The sequence below is a fragment of the Desmodus rotundus genome, chromosome 7, assembly GCF_022682495.2.
Source record: "Desmodus rotundus isolate HL8 chromosome 7, HLdesRot8A.1, whole genome shotgun sequence".
NCBI classification, from domain to species: Eukaryota; Metazoa; Chordata; class Mammalia; order Chiroptera; family Phyllostomidae; genus Desmodus; species Desmodus rotundus.
Genome location: NC_071393.1, coordinates 35,644,078 through 35,665,548, shown reverse-complemented (window position 1 = coordinate 35,665,548; position 21,471 = coordinate 35,644,078). Strand labels below are relative to the sequence as shown.

Genomic DNA, 21,471 nt, shown 5'->3' with positions numbered 1-21,471 from the left:
AGAACCCCCCCACCCCATCACAAAGACAGATTCACACTGATTCACTGATGGACATATAGGGGGTGCATGCCCACACACACACAGGCCAACACCTCCTCAGGACCCCCCTGGCCTCCTGGCTTCTTCCCTCTACAAATCCCCCCAAATGTAGCCTCTACCAGAAGAGAAAGAGGTTCCAGTGACATGGCATGTGTGATGTATGAGGTGAAATTAAAACCCCATGCTAAACCAATTCTTTAATCATTGATCTTTAATAAAACTCCGAGAGCAGATAGAGGCAGGCAGCAGGGAAGGGAGCCTGACAGCACCCAGTCAACCCGGCCCTGCCCTGACGAGGGAGTGACCTATCAGGAGTCGGCTGAGACACCCAAGCCTGAGTCCTGGACTAGTTTTGCAGAGTACCTGGGCTCAGGAGCAGCTGATAAGTGGGGGATATCCCTCCTCCATCTAGCTCAGATAGCCTGCCGTGGGGTCCCACAGGTGGCCGTCATCCATCCATCCATCCATGCACTTCCTCAGCACTAAACCAGGTAGCTATATCCCCCAGACCTTGGGGAGCTGCCAGGCTGGGTGGGGAGAGGAAGTGGGAGGAGTTGGAAGACAATACCTTTCCAAGCTGATTGTGAGGGCAAGATGAGTATGAGTGGTCATCAGGGACTCCATTGGCTGTAGAAAAACCAGTTCAAAAGACCTTGGTTTAGGACCTCACTTCACAGCTGTGTTAGAGCTGTGTGACTTGGAGCAAGCACTTACCTCCCTGGGCCTCAGGTTCCTCATCCGTGCAATGGGCAGGGCGGTGCCTCCTGGCAGGGAAGTTGAGAGGCTCGGCTAGGCAAGAGGCTGGGAGGTTGCTCAGTTCACTAAAATCCATCAGGGGGACATCTGACCCCTGCCTCAAGGAACAGGTAGGGTTCCGGCATAGACTGAGGAGAGAGGTGTGTAGAGAGCGTGTTTTGGAGATAAGGAGCTGCAGGGCATGCCGAGGGAAGGGAGTGTAGGTGCCAGCTCCCAGCTCTGAGCCCTCTGCCATCCCGTGTTTGCCCAGGCCGGTGAAGGAGGAACACACAGAGCCCACGCAGAGTCATTGGAGCATCATGTGGGTCCTGGGAGGTGGTCGGGGAAGCCTGGAAGGTGTCCGCTTTCTGAAGCAGGAAATAAGCCCCTGGCAGAGGTGAACAGCTTCCCCTTGAGTCAATAGCAAAGCCAGGCTGGGATGGAAGTCTCTGCCTAACAGGTTGTTTTCTCTGATAAGGTATCAATACAGAGGTGAGGATGACTTCCAGCCGTCTTTCCCAGGGAAACTCATATTTTAACGGGCGTTCTAGGCAACATGACAGGATCGTGGGGAAGCAGTTTGGAGGGACAGATTTCTACCTGGTGGCCCCATATCACACCAAGTCCAGCTAAGACAGATCACTTGGTGTTCAGCTGACCCTAACAACTAGTGCTCTTTGTCCTGGCTGGTTTGGGGATGGGGCTGGAGCTGTCAGTGACTCAGAGTCAGCGCCCAGGCAACCCCCCTGGCCTACAGGAGTGGGCTGATGAGAATGAGACAGAAAATGTTGCATAAGTAGCCCTAGAATTAAGCCTTTGCCCAGCCTGAGGGGTAGGAGCGAGTTACAGCCAAGGAGGTGCAGTGAATAAATACGGGCTTCAGCTTGAAGTCAGACCCCTGCTCTGCCTCATACCAGGTGCTCCCGAGCAAGTCACCTCACTTCTCTGACCGACTGTTTTGATGACGCCTATTTTGCAGTGTAGTTGTGAGGGATAAATAATATGCTAGCCTGACTGTAGTCCAGGAGCCCTTCCTGGAGGAGAGGGCATTCCAAAGACTCCCAGAATATAGCCACCCCGGAAGGCACCACGGATTCAGCTGGGGAGGTGGGAGTGGAACACGCACCCGCATCCATACCATTCATGCAGGGGGAGTGTCCATTCTTCCACACAAGAAGTGTTTGTTCAGCCCAGACTCTACCAGGCCTGGCCTCTCAGAGCTCTCAGGGAGACAGACAGCACAGCGATACCGCTGCGGTCATTGGGTGTCGGAGGGGTGGCTGTTTGGGCCTGCCCCGTGCCCTGCCACCTTCCGGCTATGGGACTTAACCTCCCTGTGCCTCCTTTCTTCCTCTGTTTAATGGCAATGGTGACAGCACCCCTGTGACAGAATCGTAGAATTTGAGTGTGTAGTAAATTCAAAGACCACACCAACACCCACAAAACATTAGCTATGATGATTACGCCGGGTGGATAGCAGCTTTCCACGTAGACAAGGTTTGGAAGCCTGCATTCTAGGCAGAGGTAACAGCTTCGGCAAAGGCCCAGAGGCTCATGAGAGGGTGGCACTGAGTGGTGAGTATGGGGACAGGTGAGGGGTCAGGCCACAGGGGCACACCTGGGAGAGACAGGCCTGAGCCTGCCCCAACCCTCACCCCAGCAGGAAGCCCAGCCCTTGAATCACAGTTGGGAGGCAGTGGGGGTCCAGCAGAGCTGCAGTCCTCAGGGTGGGCGTGGGGGGAGAGGTGGATATTATTTTAATCTTCCTCTTAAAGCATAATTGCTTTTTGTCAGCGGGTGTTCTGGGAGATGCCTCCCCAGGAGATTGCTTTCCAGGCTCCTCTCCTCCAGGAGACGGGCAGGCTCAGGCCAGCTCAGTGCTGCATTAATACGCTGCAAATGTGATTTCATGGCCTCAGATGAGATTAGGGCTAGAGGCTCTGCTTTCTGGTAGAGACGAAGGCGGCAGTATGGGGCGGGCAAGGGGTCTGGCTGAGCAAGCGACCTGAGGTAGGCCATCAGGGACCCAGGCCTGAGGGCAGTTTCCTGTAACTGGAGCCCCCAGGCCCCGCTGGCTGCTCCCAGCCCCAGAGCCAAGCCTGAGGTCCTGTCTGGGGAATGGGGTGCTCTGGGCTGTCTCGCTGACCCCCAAACTCTGCTTGAGAGACCTCAGGAAGGAGAGGACTGAGATCACAAAGCAGCCTCATGGCATGGGTCCAAAGTTTGGCTCTTCTGCTCCTGGTTCTGCCTCTTTCTTCCCATCTGTAAAATGGGGACTACAGCAGTACCTACCTCATATGTGGTTGTGAAGACTGAGTTAACATATGTAAAATTATACAATAGTACCTGGCACATAACAGGTGTTTGTTAATTGTTACCTTCTATCATGAGGTGCCCTAGAAGTGGGGAGAGGGCCCCTGATGGCTTGGACTCTGGAGGAGGGAAGGCTATTCGGGAAGCAGGCATCACTGTCCCAGGCTGAAGTGAGGCATCTGCAGATTAGCAAGGAGCAAGGCATCTGACGCAAGTGCCACACCTCCCCCACCCCGTGAGCACCCGCCTGGCACTGACTGCGCCAGGCAGCAGCCCTGCCTGAAGGAGACAGACACACTTTTCTCTCCCAGGAAAGTCAACGATTGGTCATGAGCTAGGGCAGGGAGCAGCCCAGGGGCTGTGGACCCGATGCCCCTGGGAGGGGTGCGGGCAGGAGGGAAAGTTTCAGGGAAGATTTGCCAGTTGCTCCATTTGTGTCTTGAGGAAGCACCGTGGATTATTCCAGCTGGCAGAGGGAGAAGGACAGTCCAGACAGATGGAACAGCATATGCGAAGGCCAGAGGCTAGAGAGACCAGAGCCATCCAGGAGACCACAGGTGTAGGGTGTGGCTGAAGGGTGGGTGTGAGGCAGGGATTGACTGCAAAAAGGCTGGAGGGACTGGGTGAGCAGACCATGAGGCCTGCAGGAGTCTCCTGGGAGCAGTGGGGCCCTAGTGAAGCATTTATTGAAGAAAGGAGGGCCTGGGCCAGCTTTGTGGGTTGGAAGCATAGAGGTGAGGCAACTGGTTGAGCCTATTGTCCTCCCAGGCCTTTCTGCCCTGAGTGGAGCCCCCGACTCCACCTTGGCAGGGCGCTGCTTCCACCCCCACCCCCCAAGGAGGCATGGGCAGGTGGCTTTCATTGCTTTACCTTTACTCAGACCCCTGTTAATGTTATGGATTTTGCAAAAGATGAGCACCCAAGAGCCACGTTGCATCTTTGGCAAAGTGATTCACGACATGACGGTGGGACCTGAGCTGCCCACCACAAACAAGCACTCTAGTTACTGGATGCTGAGAGCACTCCTTCACCATGGTGACCACCTACTGTGCCTGCAGAGCAAATAAGTGGGTGTGCTGTCAGCCAACAAGGAAAACAGTGTGCCCATTCACAGTCACCCCAAGCCTCCTGCTGCAAAGCTGGGCCATTGGGGCTCCAGACTGGCATAAACTGGCATAAAGGTGGGAAGCTCATTTCGGTGCTGCCTGCCACATGCCAGGTACCTGTTTTCTCACCTGAGCCTCATGTCCCCAGCAGGTGGGATTACTGTCGCTGCTTTGCAGATGAGGAATTGAGTCCCAAGGGGTCAAGGGTGCTCTCTGAGAGGCACGACAGAGCCAGGACTAAAGCTGGACCTGGCGGACTGCAAGGACTCATGCCTGTCTGCTACCCAGAGTGGCGGTACTGGGCCAGACCGGCCATTCCCAGGGACCCACAAGAGCCAGGTTTCAGGGACAGGATCAGGACTACCAAGTCCAAACCACAAAACGCAGAGACACAGGCATATAGCCCAGAAGCTGGTCAGACCACCTCTGCACAGTACGGGACCAAAGACAGGTCAGAGCGGCAGCCGCCCAGCACCTCTAGGACCTCACCTTGGCCCGCTCAGCCTGCAGGCAGCCTGCATCCGAGGGGCTTGGAGGAACTGGAAGCAAGCTCCCATTAACGGTCCCAGTCACTGCCCCAGGGTGCTTTGACCCCACTAAACAACTTGCCACCCATTTTTTAAATTGATTTTAGAGAGAGAAGAAGGGGGAGAGAGAGAGAGAGAGAGACATCAGTTTTTTGTTTCACTGGCTGCTTCTTACAGGTGCCCTGACCAGGGATTAAATCTGAAACCTTAGTGTGAGACAAGGCTCCGAACCACGGAGCTACCCGGCCAGGGCACAACTTGCCGCCAATCTGGGTGGAACAGAATGGCCTCCTCTACACACCCGGGCTCCGCCCTGGCTTGCAGGAGCCTCGCCCTGGAGGTGCCAGGCGCACCTCTGGGGTGCACCTTCCCTCTCCGTTCACGCTTGTGTCTGTGCACCGCCACCTGGCCTCATTCAAAAGGCCAGGGCTTTGCATCCATGCGCTTGACCGTTTCCATGTTGCCCCAGCTTCAGAGGTGAAGAAGGAGAGATGTGATCCCTTCCCCCGGAATTAAAGAAAAAGTAGTATGCTTTGGCGGTTGTGATGTCTTTGGGGCCAGCAGACCTGGACCCAAATCCCAGCTCTATTGTTTCAAAGGTTTACTTTCATTGCTCAGGATGTCTATTTCTTCATCTTCAGGGAGAAACAACAGTAACTCCTGGGGAGCAGGAATGTGAGGATTAAATGAGACTTCAATTAATCTCTGGGTGCAGTGCCTGACACACAGTGGGGCGTGAAGGTGCTGGCAGCAGTGACAACGGTGGCCTACCAGGAGAGCTCAGGCCCACGGGGAGGGCTCATACAGCAGGTATGTCAGTCAGGGGCCAGGCAGGAAGAAGGTGGCATCCAAATTTGGTCATTTGCCCTGGCTTGTGTGACTCAGTGGATTGAGCGCCGGCCTGAGAACCAAAGGGTCACTGGTTGGATTCCCAGCCAGGGCACATGCTTGGGTTGCTCCCCAGTGGGGAGCACGCAAGAGGCTGAGGGGAAATGGCATCGGAAGCACAGAGACACCCTCTAAGGCAGGGGTCCCCATCCCCCAGGCCACGGACCGGTCCAGTCCGTGGCTTGTTAGGAGCCAGGCCGTACATACAGCAGGAGGTAAGTGAGTGGCCAGCATGCTTCGGACCTCTAAATTATACCTATTCTTTGGTCAGATTGGCAAAACGTATATTTTTTGATGTGCCGCAGAATTTGAGTGATTAGTTTCATATGTATGCCATGACATGAGAGGGTTGAAAATCACTAGTCAGACCCTCTGCCTGCGTTGTTTGCTTTCCTGGCCCATTTCTGCTGGGGAGAACCTGCCAAGTCCAAGGTTGCTTAGCAGGAAAAATCAAGCATTTTCGGAGCGCTTAACTGAAGGTCAGTGCTGAGCACTTTACCTGCCTTCGCTCGTTCAGTCCTCAGGGCCGTGCTGATTTCCCTGCCATCTCAGGGAACCAAAGCTCAGAGAGGGTGTTTGCAGCCAAGATCACACACCTGTGAGCTGCCAATCGCTACAAAAGCACACGCAGTTTCCTACCTTGTTCATCCCTTCCCTGTCCCAGAAGCCCAATTCAGCTGCCCAGAAGAAATGGAGAGGAAGTGGTGGGGACGTATGTGGAAGAGTGGGGGCGGGCTGGAGAATGGGGAGTTACCATCGTCACGGGGAGTGGGACAGGACCCGGGGGCATGGCAGGCCGGGTGGAGACACACTTCCCTGGGTCTTGCTGCAGGGATAGTTAGGCCAAAGTGTAGCCATGCAAACGGGGGCTCAGCCACGTGGTGCCTCAACATGTGACCCAACAATCAGTGTTGAAGGAAACAGGTTTTCATCAATGGGGTTCCGACCTCGGGTGGGGGGGCTGGGAGCACTCCTGCTCCTGCTCAGGGCCCTCCTCTCCCACGAGCCAGCCTCAGATCCAGGCAGCTGGCTGCCCTGCCCCCAGCTGAGGGCTGTCTAAGGGCTGTGTTTCAACCCCTGGGCCCACCAAGTGAAGCGGCTACAAGTGCTTTCCCCTGAAGGAGAGGGTTGGGGGAACAGGTTGTAACCCAATCCTTACCTGCTTCCCCTCAAAACCAGAATCTCCCCGAGTCATCAAAGCCTGGGGCTGGTCCCTGGGCAGGAGAGCAGCTATTTCTCCTGGACATTTGGGAGCAGACTCATTTCTCTTGGTTGGGGGAGGCAGAGCTCCCCTCCTGGGAAAGAAGGAGGAAGGTAGCGTAGTTGGGAGGCAGGTAGAGTAGCTGGGGTTCACAGCATTCTTAAGTAGGAGAGCCACACTCAGCCCCCAGGCCACCAGCCCTCTCACTGCTGCAGAGGAAGCAGTTCTGGGGGAAGGTTAGTGGGGCACAGGAGTGAGTGTCCGAGGTAGGGGTCCATGGTCCGGGGAGCTGGGCAGACAACAAGTGAGGTGGTAGAAAGGCCCTCCTTCTAGTGACTGCTGAGTGTGCAGGGCTTGCTGGCTGAGCGCTCTGGAGCCAGACAGCCTGGGACCAGCCCCTTGCTTTATCTTCTTCCCAGGCAGGAAGGCCAGTGGGCTGGGGACAGCCACGGCAGACAGCTCAAATGCTAGGTAGGGCAGCTGAGTGAGAGCCCAGGGAGGCCCTACAAATAATTTTAGGACTGTATAAATGTAACTACTCCTTAACTGTTAAGGAGTTGAAATTACCTTTGAAGGCAACCGCGAGGCTGATGTGGCCCCCCGTGAAAGTGAGTTTGACACCCCTGCCCTAGAAGGCTACTTAGGTGCTAGGAGGAGTGGCGGGGCAGGCCAGTTGGCTAGGGCACAGAGCTTAAGGAGGTGAGTGGCAGGGGCACTGGCATAGCCGAGTCAGTACCTCCTTCAAGGTGGCCCCCAAGCACCCTGCTGGCCTCCCCCAACCCTGCTGCGTTGGCCCCAAACCTGCAGGAACTGGGATGGCCCCGGTCCCCCAACCCCCAACCTGCTGCTACAGCCGTCACAACGGAGAGGAAGGGGCACTCTAGGGAGAATGAGGAAGGGTCCACTGAGACCCTCTCTGTACAGGAAGGATTGTGACAGTGTGGCCCAGGAGCCACGGGCAGGCACCTCTTCTTCCCTGAAAGGGAAGAAAATGGAATGGGCCTCCCAGCTTCCACCCCCAAATGTCTGGATAACTTTGGCAGGTCCTTCTGTTCTAACAAAGGTGAGGCCTCAGCCTTTCTGTCTAAACTGGGCAGAACCGCTTCCCCCCTGCCTCTCTCTCTGTAGTAGCCAGGTAGAAAGAGAAGCTGGAGGCTTCCTGCCTCCAGCTGCCAGGTGGGCCCGCTCTTGCTTCCCAAACCAAAGAAGATGGGAAGAACCCTGAACGTGGGATCTAAAACAGCTGGCAGAAGAATGAGGCAGGCCACAGGGGTCTTCCAGACACCTCTCAACCCCACTCAGCACCCCAAACCTCATCTTTGCTACTCCAAGATTCCAGATCATCCTTGGAGGTCCACCTCAGACTCTCCGCCCACGGGACAGGCCCTTGCAGGCCGAGGGCCAGTCAGCCTCATCCTGCCATCTCACCACCCATGAAGCACTTAAAGCCAGACCTGGCTTGTAGTAAGTGCCAGAGATAAAAAGGGTTATCCTTGTAATAATTTCCTGTGGAACTCATAACTGGATTAAGCATAAGCCTTGGTGCACACCCTAGAAGTACTGTTGGCCCACACGTGGTTCTCTTCCGTGAGTTGTAGTTTCTTTTCGATAATACAATGAATGCCCATTAACTGACCACCCAGTCTAAGAGGCGTTACCACAACAGACCTACGTATCCCCAGTTCTCTCCCCCGCCTTCCCGCCCACACGCCAAGCAGAAACCATTCTCTTGGACTTTGTGTTTTTTTATTATTCAGCAATTGAAAGGCGATAGATACCCAAAGGAGGAGAATGGCTGCAGATTCCTTAAGAAAAATGGCTGTGTTACCAACCAAGGTGCAACTTCTTTGGGGGCAGCGTCTCCTCCTCTCCCGCAGAGATCCCGGCAGGGGGCTGGCCACACCGGGTGCTGGTGAGGCTTGATTAATGGGTCGCTTGGGGTCCAGGCCAGGAAGGGTGAGGACTGAATGCAGAGAGCAGGCAGGACGCTGCTCCAGAGATAGCGAGCAGGGCTCCTGATTTCCCCACTGCACCTGGGCAGGTGGCTGTGTGACTTCTGCCTTGCCTATGACATCATATGCTGTTGCCCAGGTGACCCAGCTGGATGGGAAAGCTCACTGCTTTTCCAGGTCTGAGCAGAGAGGACCACCCCTGGCTTTACCTTCCTGGGGGTGCCAGGAGGGAGCGCCAGCCGTTGACACCTGGCTGGCCATGGCCCAGATTCCCCACGGCATCTCCAATCACAGTATGTCTGTCTGAGAAAGCTCCACACCCCTGCCCCCATTCAACCCACCCCAACCCCTGCCCAGCTCTCCCCTTTCCCCTATCCAGGTCCCAGAGCCGGAGGACGGCACCCCCGAGACCACACCGACACTCCAGTCTGCTCACTGCCCCCAAAGACTGGAACCCAGGCCCTCTGTCTGGGCAGGACTGATACCTTATCCCCCACCTCACCAGGTCCTGGTCCCTGAGATTGTTAAACAAGGCCAAACACTGCTGCCCCCAAAAGGATGGGCTGGACACAAGAAAAGGTGAGGCCTGGGGACGCGGGACATACACCACATGAACCCCTCTCTCCCTCCGAGCCCTGTGTGCTTGTTCCTACATCAGGGCAGAAGCGTTTCTTCTCTGCCCCAGTTTTCACAGCTGTGAAATGGGGACAGAGGTGACTTCTGTGACTCCTCCAGGTCAGGTGTCCTGTGTACTCTAGGGCCACATGGGATCCGACAGGGTGCATGCTCACAGGTGTTGTAGAGCCCGACTGCCCTCACCTGGTGATTTCTCCCTGCCTCCCCGTGACCCGGAGAGAGAGGTAGTTGAACTAGGTGTCTCACTCTCCGCAGCCAGGAAAGGAGTCTCTGCCTTCTTGGTGCTGGGATCACAGAGGCTCGGAGAGCCCAAGGAGATGGCTCACCATCTCCCTCACCCTCCAAGATCTCCCAGGGGTTTCCCAGGCTGCTAGCCTGGCAGTGCCCACACTCCACCATCCCACACCCTCCCACCCTCACCCAGCCCCAGCCCCAGGTCACAGGGGCTCCAATACCTGGAAAGGAGGGATTGGTATCCGTTTCCATCACTGCTGTATCCCCAGTACTCAAAGTAGTGCCTGACACATAGTAGGGGTTTAATAAATAGCTGCAAGCCAGCAGCACAACCCTGCCTAACCTAGAATCCCGGTGCAAATGAAACGCAAACAGTTCCATGTCAGGGCTCCGCCACCTTCTGCTAACTGGCAAAGCTCAGGCCATGCCCCTGACTGTGCCACTTACTGACAGGGATGCCGCACAGATACTTGGGAACACCCTCTTTGCAGTTACACTCTTAGATCAAATAAACCAAATAGCTAGGCGGGTCCATGGCCCAATGTGCTTTATACTCTCTTACCCTTGAATTTGGGGTCTGTGGTTCTGGGTGTCCTGTGCCCACAGCTGGCTCCTCTCTTTGCCTCCCCTTTCCCCCTTTAAGCCTCCTCCTGGTAAGTCACCCACTTGGGTCAGGTACCAGGCTGGCCTGACCTAAGGGCCTTAAGCTGCCAACTGGTTCCTGAAGCTAATTGCCACCTGGCCACTGGAGCTAGAGGTGTGTGGGAGGAACAGTGCCCTGAGGAGGAGCGGGCTTATCCGGTTCACAGCTTTGGGAAACAGAACCCCTAGGAGGGTGTTCCTACTGTGCGTATAGTGTATCCAAGGGGCGTGCCTCTTTTCTGTGGCAATGCTTACGGATTTCAGAGCTCTTTGTGTATTAGGGATATTCGTACAGTTATCTAAATCCCAAATGTTTTCTGCTGTTTGCCTTTTCTTTGTATTGTGGTGAATTTTGGACCATTGTAGAGGTTTGTATAACGTTTTTAGTTATCACATCTATCAATCTTTCTCTCTATTTCTGACCTTTCTGTCATCCTTTGAAAAGCCTCTCGTGCTCAAAACACAAGTCCTTGCTCGTACCAAGAGTACTGGCTACCTGGCTTATGAGCCTGAGGATGTGTCTCTACACGGTGGCCCAGGGGAGCTGGTCACATCCAAAGAATGCCGGTGAGAGCAGAGCAGGGGCAGCTGCCAGGGCAGGCAGGCCGGCGGCCCCACTTCCCTCTGTGCGCACTACTCCCTCGGCTGGGAGGCTAGGAAAGAGCACTTATGGCCACCAGGACTCCCAGGCAAGTTCAGAGGCTGAAAAGCCAGACGGAACACGAGGGGCCATTTTTAACTCAAAGCCCTTGTGATACAGCTGGGGACATGGAGACCCCTGCAGTCTGATAACTGCCCAGATCGCTGATCAGAGGCAGCCAGACCCCGTGCCTCCCAGCCCTTGCTCCCTCCCATGGTCCCTGGCTTTCAGATGCAGGTCCTTCTGGAGGTAGAACCAGGCTTCCTGGCCTCCCAGATTGCTGGGACAGAGGGGTGGCAGGGAACAGGGTCTGGAAGGGTGGGGGAGTCTCCTTCCATCTACTCCCTACTGGGACCAATGTAAGTCCCTGCCCTGGAAACTGAATGGATGGGCCATTAACTCCTTCACTGCTGGTCCAGTCTTCCTACTCCCACCCATACCCCTCCCCCCAGCACACATATTCCAAAATAGGCAGCCCAGGTCCCTCGGGACATTAATCCTGGCTTATTGAGGGTAAGGCCAATGTCTGAGCGTAAGGCATTGGAATGAGCAACTTCTGAGCCTGCTGTGTGCCAGGCCCTGGTGGAGGAGCTGAGAGGGCTGCTCTGCATGCTGACCAAACCCCAACCTGCAAATGCAGCCCACCGCCCGGCCCACCAATGTCTACCCCCCAGCAGTGTTGGGGGGTAAGTACCTAGCTCTGCGGCCAGCTGCAGGAAGTATATTCAGGAAAGTGAACTGTCTCCCCAGGGTTCATCTCACTCCCACAGATGCGTCTGAGGCACCCGAGACTGAAGGGGGCTCACCATCACCTACAGTTTACTTGTTGCCCCACCTGTAACTCAGCACGTGCGTTTTCTACTCCCTGATAATCTCTCCAATGCAGGCCCAGGAGGGTGGGGGTGGGACGCTCGTTGGTCCTGATGCAGGGGAGGCAGAAAGTTTGGCCCACTGAGCCCCCCAACCCCCTTGTGGCCTCCCACTCAGCCCCAGGCCTCCCTGGCCCTGGGCCCAACTGCCCAGAGGGCATGTGCCTGCCATCTCGCCAGAAGGCACCAGCCTGGCAGCTGCTCTCAAGCCCAGAAGTGACGCAAAGCAGTCTCCTCCCAAACCCCTGCAAGCTGTATTTCCCCGCCGTCCCACATGGGGAGGCACAGAGGAGGCCGAGGATGCAGAGGACAGAGAGGGGCACAACTCATGGTCTGGTCTGCAAAATGCCCGGTTGGGCTCTGGGGCTGCCAGGCAGTCAGTGAGAGCTCTCAGGCAGCTGCCATTCAGCTGGGCCCTCGCTTCTGGGGCCACAGGGTGTTTGCCATAGGCTCTGTGCCCTCACAGCCACGACTGGGCTAGAGCCGCCATTGAAGGTGCACCTGGGAATCTGGGGGTGAGAGGGATGTTGGTTGCCTCTCCTGACCTCATTTCAGGAACCTTAGGCTAATTACTGGGAAGACTGCATTACAAACCATTCCAGATATACCCACTGAGCAGAAGGGAAAATTAAGGTCGTACAGAAAGTTGGGGGCAGAGCTGGGCTAAAACCTCGGTCTCTGGACCCCCAGGCCGCTAATCTTGCTCCTACACCACCAAACCAGGAGAGCAAACCTGCTGGGGAGTAAGCAGGATGTGTGTGTGTGTGTGTGTGTGTGTGTGTGTGTGTGTGTAGTAACAGTGAGGGTGGAACCTGAGAAAGGCAGCCTCTCTGACTGTAAAGGGAGAAGGTGGCTCTGTGGCTGTTTCCTCCCCTCCCCCTTCCACCAGGCAGGCGTTCCTTCTGCCGACCTCCCGCCCCCTCCTCCACCCTGGCCTGGCAGAGGAATAGGGGAGAGGAGGAGGGATAACTCAACACCTTTGCAGATGGTGACAGGGCCTGCTGGGTCCTGAGGTAGGGGTGGGGGCAGTCAAGGGGAGGGGTCTCCTTGTAGGGCTAAGGATGGGATTCTCACCTCCTAATTAGTCATCCTGTAAGGCAAAGACACCAGCTCGTACCAGGAAGGCCTTTCTGATGAGTCGTTCCTGTAGGAAGTGAGGGACCAAGGCACAGAAATGGTCATGTAGGGACGGGCAGGCCAGGCAGACAGGACAGCCAGGGAACCAGCTGTGAGAAGCCACTAGGAGGCTAGTATGGCTTGAGCAAGTGGGCAAGGGGCCGGGGGATGAGGTGAGGTCAGTTCCTGGGCCAGAGCGCCCAGGTCCTTACAGCACTGAGAGGCTTCGAGTGAAATGAGGAGCTATGGCAGGATTTGAGCAGAGGAGTGATGAGGTCTGCTTGAAATTTGTAAAGGTTTATTCTGGCTGTTCTGTGAGGTGGACAGGGCAGAAGAGAGCCAGAGGGAAGCAAGAAAGCAATTAAGAGCCAAGTGCAGAATTCCAGCATCTTGGACCCGAGTGCTTGAAGCGGAGACAGAAGGGGTGAGATTCTAGACATGGTTTGAAGATAGGGCCGGCAGGACCTGCTGATGGACTGGTGTCGCATGGGGCTGGGATCTGTGGCCACCCCACACCACCGCTATGAGAACTGAATGAAAGGACAGCCCTTCCCTTTCCCTCTGCCTGGAGGCTGCCGGGAGCCAGCAGCCACTGTGCCTAGGGCCCCCGGGGCCAAGGTGGGAACTGGCAGTATGTGGGGAACCTGGGCCATCAGGTAGGAAGCAGGGCGGGGTCCAGGCAGGCTGGTCCGAGCCCTCACTGCCCGGTTGAAAAATGACTGCCAGAGCATGACTGGGGTTTAAACCCGGCTCTCCTGACACGTATCAGGGCAGAGCCAGGGCGTCCTCCCTGCCGGGGCCCTGCTCGGTCTCCCCTCTGTGTAATAAATAGGTCATCATTCTCAATGGTCTCCACAGTCCTGAGGACTCCCCCACCCTTACCAGGTGCCCGGAAATGCTGGCTTTGACACGCTGAGCGTTCCCAATAACAGGGACAGCTCCCAGTGGCCCCTCAGGGCTCCGTCTCCAGCCGGAAGAGGTCTGCAGTTCCTCTCCAGGTCCCAGAGGGCCCCTCTGCAGCCCCTGACATCCGTGGTGCCAATTACTCACCAGGAGGGACAAAAAGGGTGGGGTCGACTGTGTCAATGCCAATTCCAGGCACTGGGAGAAAGGCAGTGGTTCAGCGCAGAGGGAAGACCAAGATACTGCAAGTCACAGCAGTCCCACGTCCACACTGCAGTGTTTAACTCACCAAAAACACCCTGCCAGGCCCTGACTCCCTGAAGCCTCCAGAAGCACTCTGAGCCTGCACTGGGCCTCCGGATGCTCCCTCCCCTTCCCACTCCGCTGTCTTAGCTCCAGTGTTCTGCTCCCAGTTTGTCTTCCCTGCTTCACCCATGCATATTCTCCCAGCCCTTTGAGGCTTCCTCTTCCCAGCTGCCTTCCCCGACTGCTCCAGGCCACAGCTTCTGCCTCCTCTCAGCAGCTCTCATCACCATGCTCCTTTGGGCCATGAATCCACAAACTATTGAGCTGCTGAGCCCCTGCACGAGAGCCTGCTTGGGGCAAGCAGCCTAGGAGGCCATGTGTAGGCAGGCACCTCTGTCCTTCTCGGGGTTGAAGAGGGATGAGGTATGTGGGACAGACATTCATTCAGCTCCGTTAATGCATTAACTCCATGGGTAAGTTTTGTAAACTGGAAAGTGCTGTAAACAGGCGCCTGAGGTGAACTGGGGTGAGGTTACAGGAGAAACAGAAGGAGAACAATTGCTAGGACCTCACAAGCAGGAGCGATTTGGAAATTACAGGCAAGGAGTACCTGCAAAAGTAAGGGCTTAGAGGCAGGACTGGACTTGAAAGGCAAAGTGGCCCATCTCATTCTGCAGGAAGTGACCGATCCAGGACTGGGGGAGAGGCAAGAAGGAAACTGGGAGAGATGGGTTGTGGGACAGGGGTAGGGAGAAAATTAGGTCAAGGACAATTAAGTGCCCTTTAGGACAGACTGGGTGGTGGAATGACAGAGGGGAAACAGCCACTTGGAGAGGAGCTAAAAAAGGACTAGAATCACAGGGAGGCAGTAAGAGGAGGTGACCGTACCAGAAGAGCCACTCAGCCCTGGCTCCCTCCACAGGTCGCCGAGGGCCCAGAGGACCCCCCAAACACCACCCAGACTGTGGAATCTGTCATCAGCCACCTGTCTCCCTCCAATAAGGAGATCATCACAGTCACTCTCCATGGGGCCACCAACCTCCCTGCCTGCAAGGATGGCTCTGAGCCGTGGCCCTACGTGGTAGTGTAAGTAGCTACTGGGGGGAGGGGGGGGACTGCTGTTTCCTGGATCAGAAACCAAGGTCTGGGCATTTGGAAGAGGAGCACCCAAAGGTTTGAGGTTGGGACTGTGATACCCAAAGGGAAAGTCAAGTGCACATCACACAGGGGCTGGGGGCCCTGCAAATGTGAGGCCTGGCATCTTCCTGCTGCGCAGACGCTGCTCACTGGGGCTAGGGAAGGAAGGAAGGAAGGGCCACTCCTTGATCCCACGGCTTTCCGGGCAGGACTTGGCCACAACCTGACCTCAGGGGGCAGGGCCCCTGGATGCAGAGGCCTGGGCTAGGCTCATTTGGGGTGGCGGGTGGTCAAAGGAAGAAGACTTGGGGCCTGCCTCTCCCAGACTCTGGTGCCCCATCCCACCATGCCCAATCCTCGGGTAAGATACTAACCACCATCCTCCTCCTCCTTGGCTCCCCCTGCACCCTAGTCATTTCTATCATGGGGACTTCCCTAGTTCTTATCCTTTAATGCACCCCCACACGCCCCCTCCAGCTAGCTGCAGTCAGGGTACACACTTCTCACAGCCTAGTATCTGAGCAAGGCCCGCCATGCCGAGTTTGCGGCCCGTCTCAGGGACCTCACTGCTCTCAGAGGGCATCAAAAGGCCACAGAGTCTCCGGCTAGCCTCCCATATGGATGCCCGTCATCTGCTCAGTCTCGATTATAAAGCACTGTGCGGTGCTCCCTCCCAAGACACTGGGAGCCACCAGGGCCTCCCCCTACCTCCCTATACCTCCCCTCCTTCACCATCAACAGCATCATTCAGTACCTGCCTGCTGGCTTTTCCCTACATTTTCTTCTGGGGAGTGCCTGCTGCAGCCCTCTCCCCAACACCTGCTGAAATCCCCCCTTCAAAGCCTTGTTCATGATGCCTCTTCCTCCAAGTAGCCACCCGAGTTGAGCTCTCTCTCCCCTGGAGCCCCACAGCAATGTCAACACTGCCAGAGGCACCGTATATAAATAAAGTTATGTATTGCTCCTTTGTCCCCCAAACTGGGGTTCCCCCCCACAACAGTCCTCAGGTCTCGTCTCCATTTCCCTAACAACGCACCCAACACAGGCCTGGGCACAGGCTTGACCACGGAGCAACGGAAGCGAACACCAGGTTACTATAACAACAACTACCGCACCCCCACAGAGAGGAAGGAGGGTAGTCGCTGCGCTGGCGACCAACAGGTGAAACACTTGTCTCAAAAGCTCCATTTCCACCGTCCAGCTCCCGGGCCCCTCCCGTTTCGTCCCCTCCCCCAGCTCCCTTCCTGCGGTGAGGAAGTCCAGGTGGCAGAGAGCGGGCTTGGCAAGGAGCTCGCCTTCCCCGCTCAGCTATTTCCATAAACCAATTATCGCCCATCATCTCGGGAGATTGAGGCCCTGCCTATCACCAATTCAGCCTGGCGGCGGGCGGGGAACTGGGTGGCCGCGCTGCTGCTCCTCGGCAGGCGTCGCGACCTGCGCCATCACCCGGTTGCCATGGGAACATTCCTAAGGAGCCAAGCGGGGGGGAGCCGGGGTGTAGGGTGTGGGGGCGGGGTAGCGCGTCTCCACACCCACCTCCACCGGGGAGGGGGCGGGGAGCTGCGTTCCCGGCCTCCCGGCGGCTGAGCGACTACCAGCCCACGGTGCTAATGAGATGCAAATAAAGCAGGGGCGGGGTGGGGGCGAGGCTTCTGAGAAGGAAGGCCCAGCTGGTGGGACCTGAAAAGAGCTTTCAGTGCGAACCCCCCAGCCCCCAGGCCCAGGCAGGAGCCCCAGAGGGAATCCCTAAGCCCTAAAAAGAACGTGATGTCCCCACAGGTCTGATTCCAAATGCGCGTTAACTAGGCATGCAGTAATCATTGTTCGGCCCGCTGAAGGGTTTACTTTTCTCGCGATGAATATTTGGATGCTTCAAGTATACATATACTTTATATATTAAACTGTATATTAAATAATATATATTCAATTATGTAATTTCACGTTCTTCCAAAAATATTTTTCCTCCTCTTTCTGTTGCTTGTGTTTTTTCCTGCTCTCGGCTTGGGCTCCTGGCTTAGCTTCTTACGCTCTGCCATGGCCGTCCCACGTGGCCTCATCTTAGACCGGAGGGGGGACGCTGGGGATGCCTGAGTGTCTGCCCATCAGCCCTCCCCAGCAGGCAGGCCCATGCTGGTGGGGGGCGGAGTTGGGATTGAAGCACAAGGGCCAGAGCTATTCACTCATTCAGCCCATTAAGGGGAGCTGGAGCAGGCTCAGGTCCAAAGACCGGGCCCTCCCTAGTTTGGGGTGTGGCTGCTTCAGCACTGCGCAGGCTCCAGCCTTGAGCCAATCTAGCAATAAGGTGCATCCTCCTCCAGTGGTGACGGTCCCAAGCCAACAGGTCCCTTTGGTTCATCTTGTGGTTCTGCTTCTTTCGGTCAGAGCCGCTGACCTGCTTCTGGTCTGACCCCACTTCTCCACCCGAACAGCTTTTTCTAAAGCCACAGTGACCTTGATGCCTGGCCCTACATCCAGCCGCCACCTCGCCTTTCGTGATCTCAGTGGCAATAGCCCCTCATGGACACTCACTCTGCCTGAAGTTCTTTCTTTTCCTGGTCCAGGATCTCATATTGTCCTGTCTGTGCACCTGCTGTCTCTTCCACCCAGCATTAAATGTTGACCTGCCCCAGGTTTCTCTTCTTTCTCTATACTACCCACGTGATCACACCACTCTGCCATCAGGAATCACTCCCTCACCCCCATCAGCTCCATCCCCAAGCCTGTTGATTTCTCTCCTAACTTGAACTTGGCTGCTTCTCTCTGCCAGCTCCACTACCTCAGGCTACTGCTTTCTTTTTCTGCTCTTGGTATTTCTGATCTTGCCCTTCGTCAAACCCACTTCAAAGGCCGGTTACTATTGGATTCCGTGGTACGACGCTACCGAAGAAACCCATTCTTTGAACCCTCCAATGGCTTCGCATTGTTCCCAGAATAAAGAGGATGCAGGTCCAGTATGGGTGGGTCTTTGCTGGCTCCTCAGCATGAACCCCCACCTCCCTCTCTTTGCCTCAATCACACCTGCCATCTCACTGTTCTCTAAAAACACCTGGTTCCTCCCATCCCAGGCCTTTGCACGCCGCCTCTCCTAGAACGTTACTCCTTTCCCTCGCTTCATCAGATCTCAGCTCGTTCATCACCTCCTCAAGGAAGCCCTCCCAAACCTCCCAGACCAGGCTTAATCCAACCCCCGACCCTCATTACGTGCTTCCCTGGCACTTTGCACTTCCCCGGTGTCACAGTTGCAGGTCCGCAAGTTTTGTGTGCTTTTATGGGATTATCGGCTTACTCTTCCTCAGTGTCTCCCTCCGCTGCGCCCCAGTGGTTCCACAGGCAACCACCAGGTCTGTTTTGCTCCCCATCTCATCCCTACTATTTTTTTTTAAGATTTTATTTGTTTATTTATTTGTAGAGAGGGGGAAGGAGGGAGAAAGAAAGGGAGAGAAACATTGATGTGTGGTTGCCTCTAGGCCTACAACCCAGGCACGTGCCCTGACTCGGAATCAAACCTGCCGCCCTTTGGTTCGCAGGCCAGCACTCAATCCACTGAGCTACACCAGCCAGGGCCTCATCCGTACTGTTAAACACAGTGCCTGAAACAGATGAAACTGTCAACAAATATTGAATGAATGGACACACGAATGAATGAATCTGGCTCCACTTCTAACTTGATCTGTGATTTGGGGAGAGTTCTTTCACCTTTCAATGCCTGAACACCTCACCTGGGAATGTGCCTCAGAGGGCTGTAGAGACAATGGAGCCACTCGGGGGAGGTGCTGGCAGGTAAAGCGTGACACAGGAGTGAGGGGACCCTTCGTGGTACACGCAGGGGCCAGCGGGACCTACCAGAGAAAGCCTCGGGGCAGTGGAGAGAAGCCAGAATGGGGTCCAGAAAACCCAGAGTCTGGCCCACCACCTGCCTCCCCGTGTGATCTCAGACCAGTCCCCGACCCTCTCTGAGTTCAATCTTCCCACGGTCAGCATGTGAGTTTTGGCTTCCGGGCTGCTCCAGGCTGGCAAGCTGGTTCATGCTCTGGCCTGGGAAACAGTCTCAGTTCTTTAGAGGCAGTAGGAGTCCCATCTATGCCACCCAAGACATTCTACACTCAGACCTGCTGGGCCAGTGGTCAGGTCTGCAGTCTCCCCAGCACCTGCCCCCAAGCCTGGCACAGAGATGCCTGTCAGTCAGAGCACAGCAGGGACTGGGAAGGCAATGGGCCTGACAGGTGGGGTGCCCCAGTGGGCAGGGTGCGGGGAAGGAGCCAGCCAGAGACAGCCTGTGGGGTTCTGACCATTGGCCAAAGGCTGGGTGGCTGAGCTGCCAGTTGGAGCCTGCTGCCCAGAGCTAATGAGCAGGGACAGAGCCAACACTGAGAGGGGAGGGCTGCTCCCTCTGTGCACGTGGGCAGGCCTGGCCTGGGCCTGGGCGGGAAGGGCAGCACACAGGTCATGGCCAGTGAGTCACACTCAGAGGGTCTTTGCTCTTCCTGCGTGAGCCTGAGAGCCCTGAGCCTGGCCCCAGACTGGGCCCTGACCCTGGCGACTGACTGAATAAGGTATTGAAAGCAGAACCATTGTCTGAGGTCCTGGTAAGAGAGGAAGGTTAAAATGGGTTATGTTTATCCAGTGCCTGCCATGTACCTGGCCAATGTATTCAGCGCGTCTTTTGAGTAATTTAATTATTGCTCAGTCCTGTGAGCCATGTGAAATATTATCCCCATTTTATAGATGATGTTACTAAGGCTCAGAGCATTTCTGTGACTTGTCCAAAGTCACAGAACTAGTCCATACCCCAGCCAGGACCCAGGATTCCAAGATCAATAGTTCCTTCCACCTCATCTCTGCCTTCATCCTCACGCACCAGTTGGCCTCCTGAAGGGGGACTGTTGGCATCAGGGCCCAAAACCAGGCATCCAAACAAGATCCAGTGACCAGTCTGAGGACCCCTCCTAGGACCCGGGCTGCCCATTCCTTCCTCTGTCTGGCTAGGGGCCTTGGCCGAAGGGCCTCAGAGGGTAGGGACTTGGGTGTAGTGGGTGGAGGCCTGGCACGGCTCACAGGTGACCTGTGGGCTTATCTCAGCAGCCAGAGGGTTGAGCTCGGGGGGAAACCAGTAGCAGTCAACGTGACATTGACAATGACGGCCAGCACAGGAATCAAGCGGCCCACTGCTGCTGGAGCCCGACGCTGCACTTGCTCGGAGCCTGGTCCTCCACGCTCTGGCTCCAACACTGTGGCCGGGAGGCAGGCTGCCTTGGCGCCATGTGATAACCAAGGAGTGCCCGTGGCAATGGAGGGACTTGTTTGAGGTTATATGGCTGACCAGTGGGGGTGGAGCACATGAAAATGACCATGCTCACCTAGCCACCGGCCACTGGGTCTGGCAGAGGCCAAAGCCCTTTCCCTCTCTACACAGGATGGCTGTTGGGAAAGGTAAAGGAGAATGGCCCTGGGACCTAGGAATCCGGGCCTCACTCGCCCTACAGGTTGCCTAGCTTACAGTGCAGCCTGACCCTCCCATGAGGTCGGTCCCTCCAGGCTCAGAGCTTCAGAACTTCTGTTCAGTGAGAACACCCCTGTATCCCAGAGCTAGAAACGCAGCTGGCATCCGTGGTTAAAGGAGGGTTGGTCTGCGACCCCCAGCCAGATGGAAGCCACAAGAATTCTTTCCAGATGTTCCCTTGTCACCAATGCGCAGGCCCCTGATGGCTTCATATGCCTGAAACAGTTATTCAGATCCAAAAGGCATGAGCTGCCCCCAAGGGGCACTGGGATCCTGGAGCAGCCATCCAACAGGGCAGTGCTTACGAAGGGAAGTAATGGCTGAGGGGGAGATGCCAGGCAGTGAGGCGGGCCAGCGGGGGCCTTCCTGGTGCCTCGTGGCATTCTGCCCAGGCCGCCTGCTTGTTTCGTTGCTGCTGGCAGGGTTCCTCCTGCCTCCCAGGGGGCCAGGAGTGGCCAGGTGGCTTGATCCTCCAGCCAGCCAGCCTTCGTCTGTCTCCCCTCTGCCTTTGCCTGGCCCCCATGGACTTCAGGGTCAGATGCTACATGGTCCAGCATCTATCAAAGGGTGAGGGAGGCCACTGGGCAGGAAGCTGAGGCTTGGGTTCCAGTCCACTCGTCCTGCTTTCTGTCATCTGCGGCCCTACACTCACCATGAGCTTCTGTCAGAAGGAATGGCAGCAGGGATGGCAGTCAGCGCCTCCGGGGCTCCAGCCAGTGGTGTAAACGCTGCAGTCAGCCCGGTGTGTGCTGCAACAGACAGTGGGGGCGGCAGGGTCATTTGGAGG

General features: G+C 56.2%; 1 protein-coding gene across 1 annotated transcript in view; it reads left to right on the top strand.

Moving 5' to 3' along the window:
* The window catches only part of CCDC33 (coiled-coil domain containing 33), a 108,794-nt gene that overhangs the window by 9,023 nt on the left and 78,300 nt on the right, over positions 1-21,471 (top strand). The window contains exon 2 of the mRNA XM_053928207.1: positions 14,970-15,133. Coding sequence (XP_053784182.1) covers positions 14,970-15,133 — 164 coding nt within the window. The remainder of the gene's footprint in view (positions 1-14,969; positions 15,134-21,471) is intronic.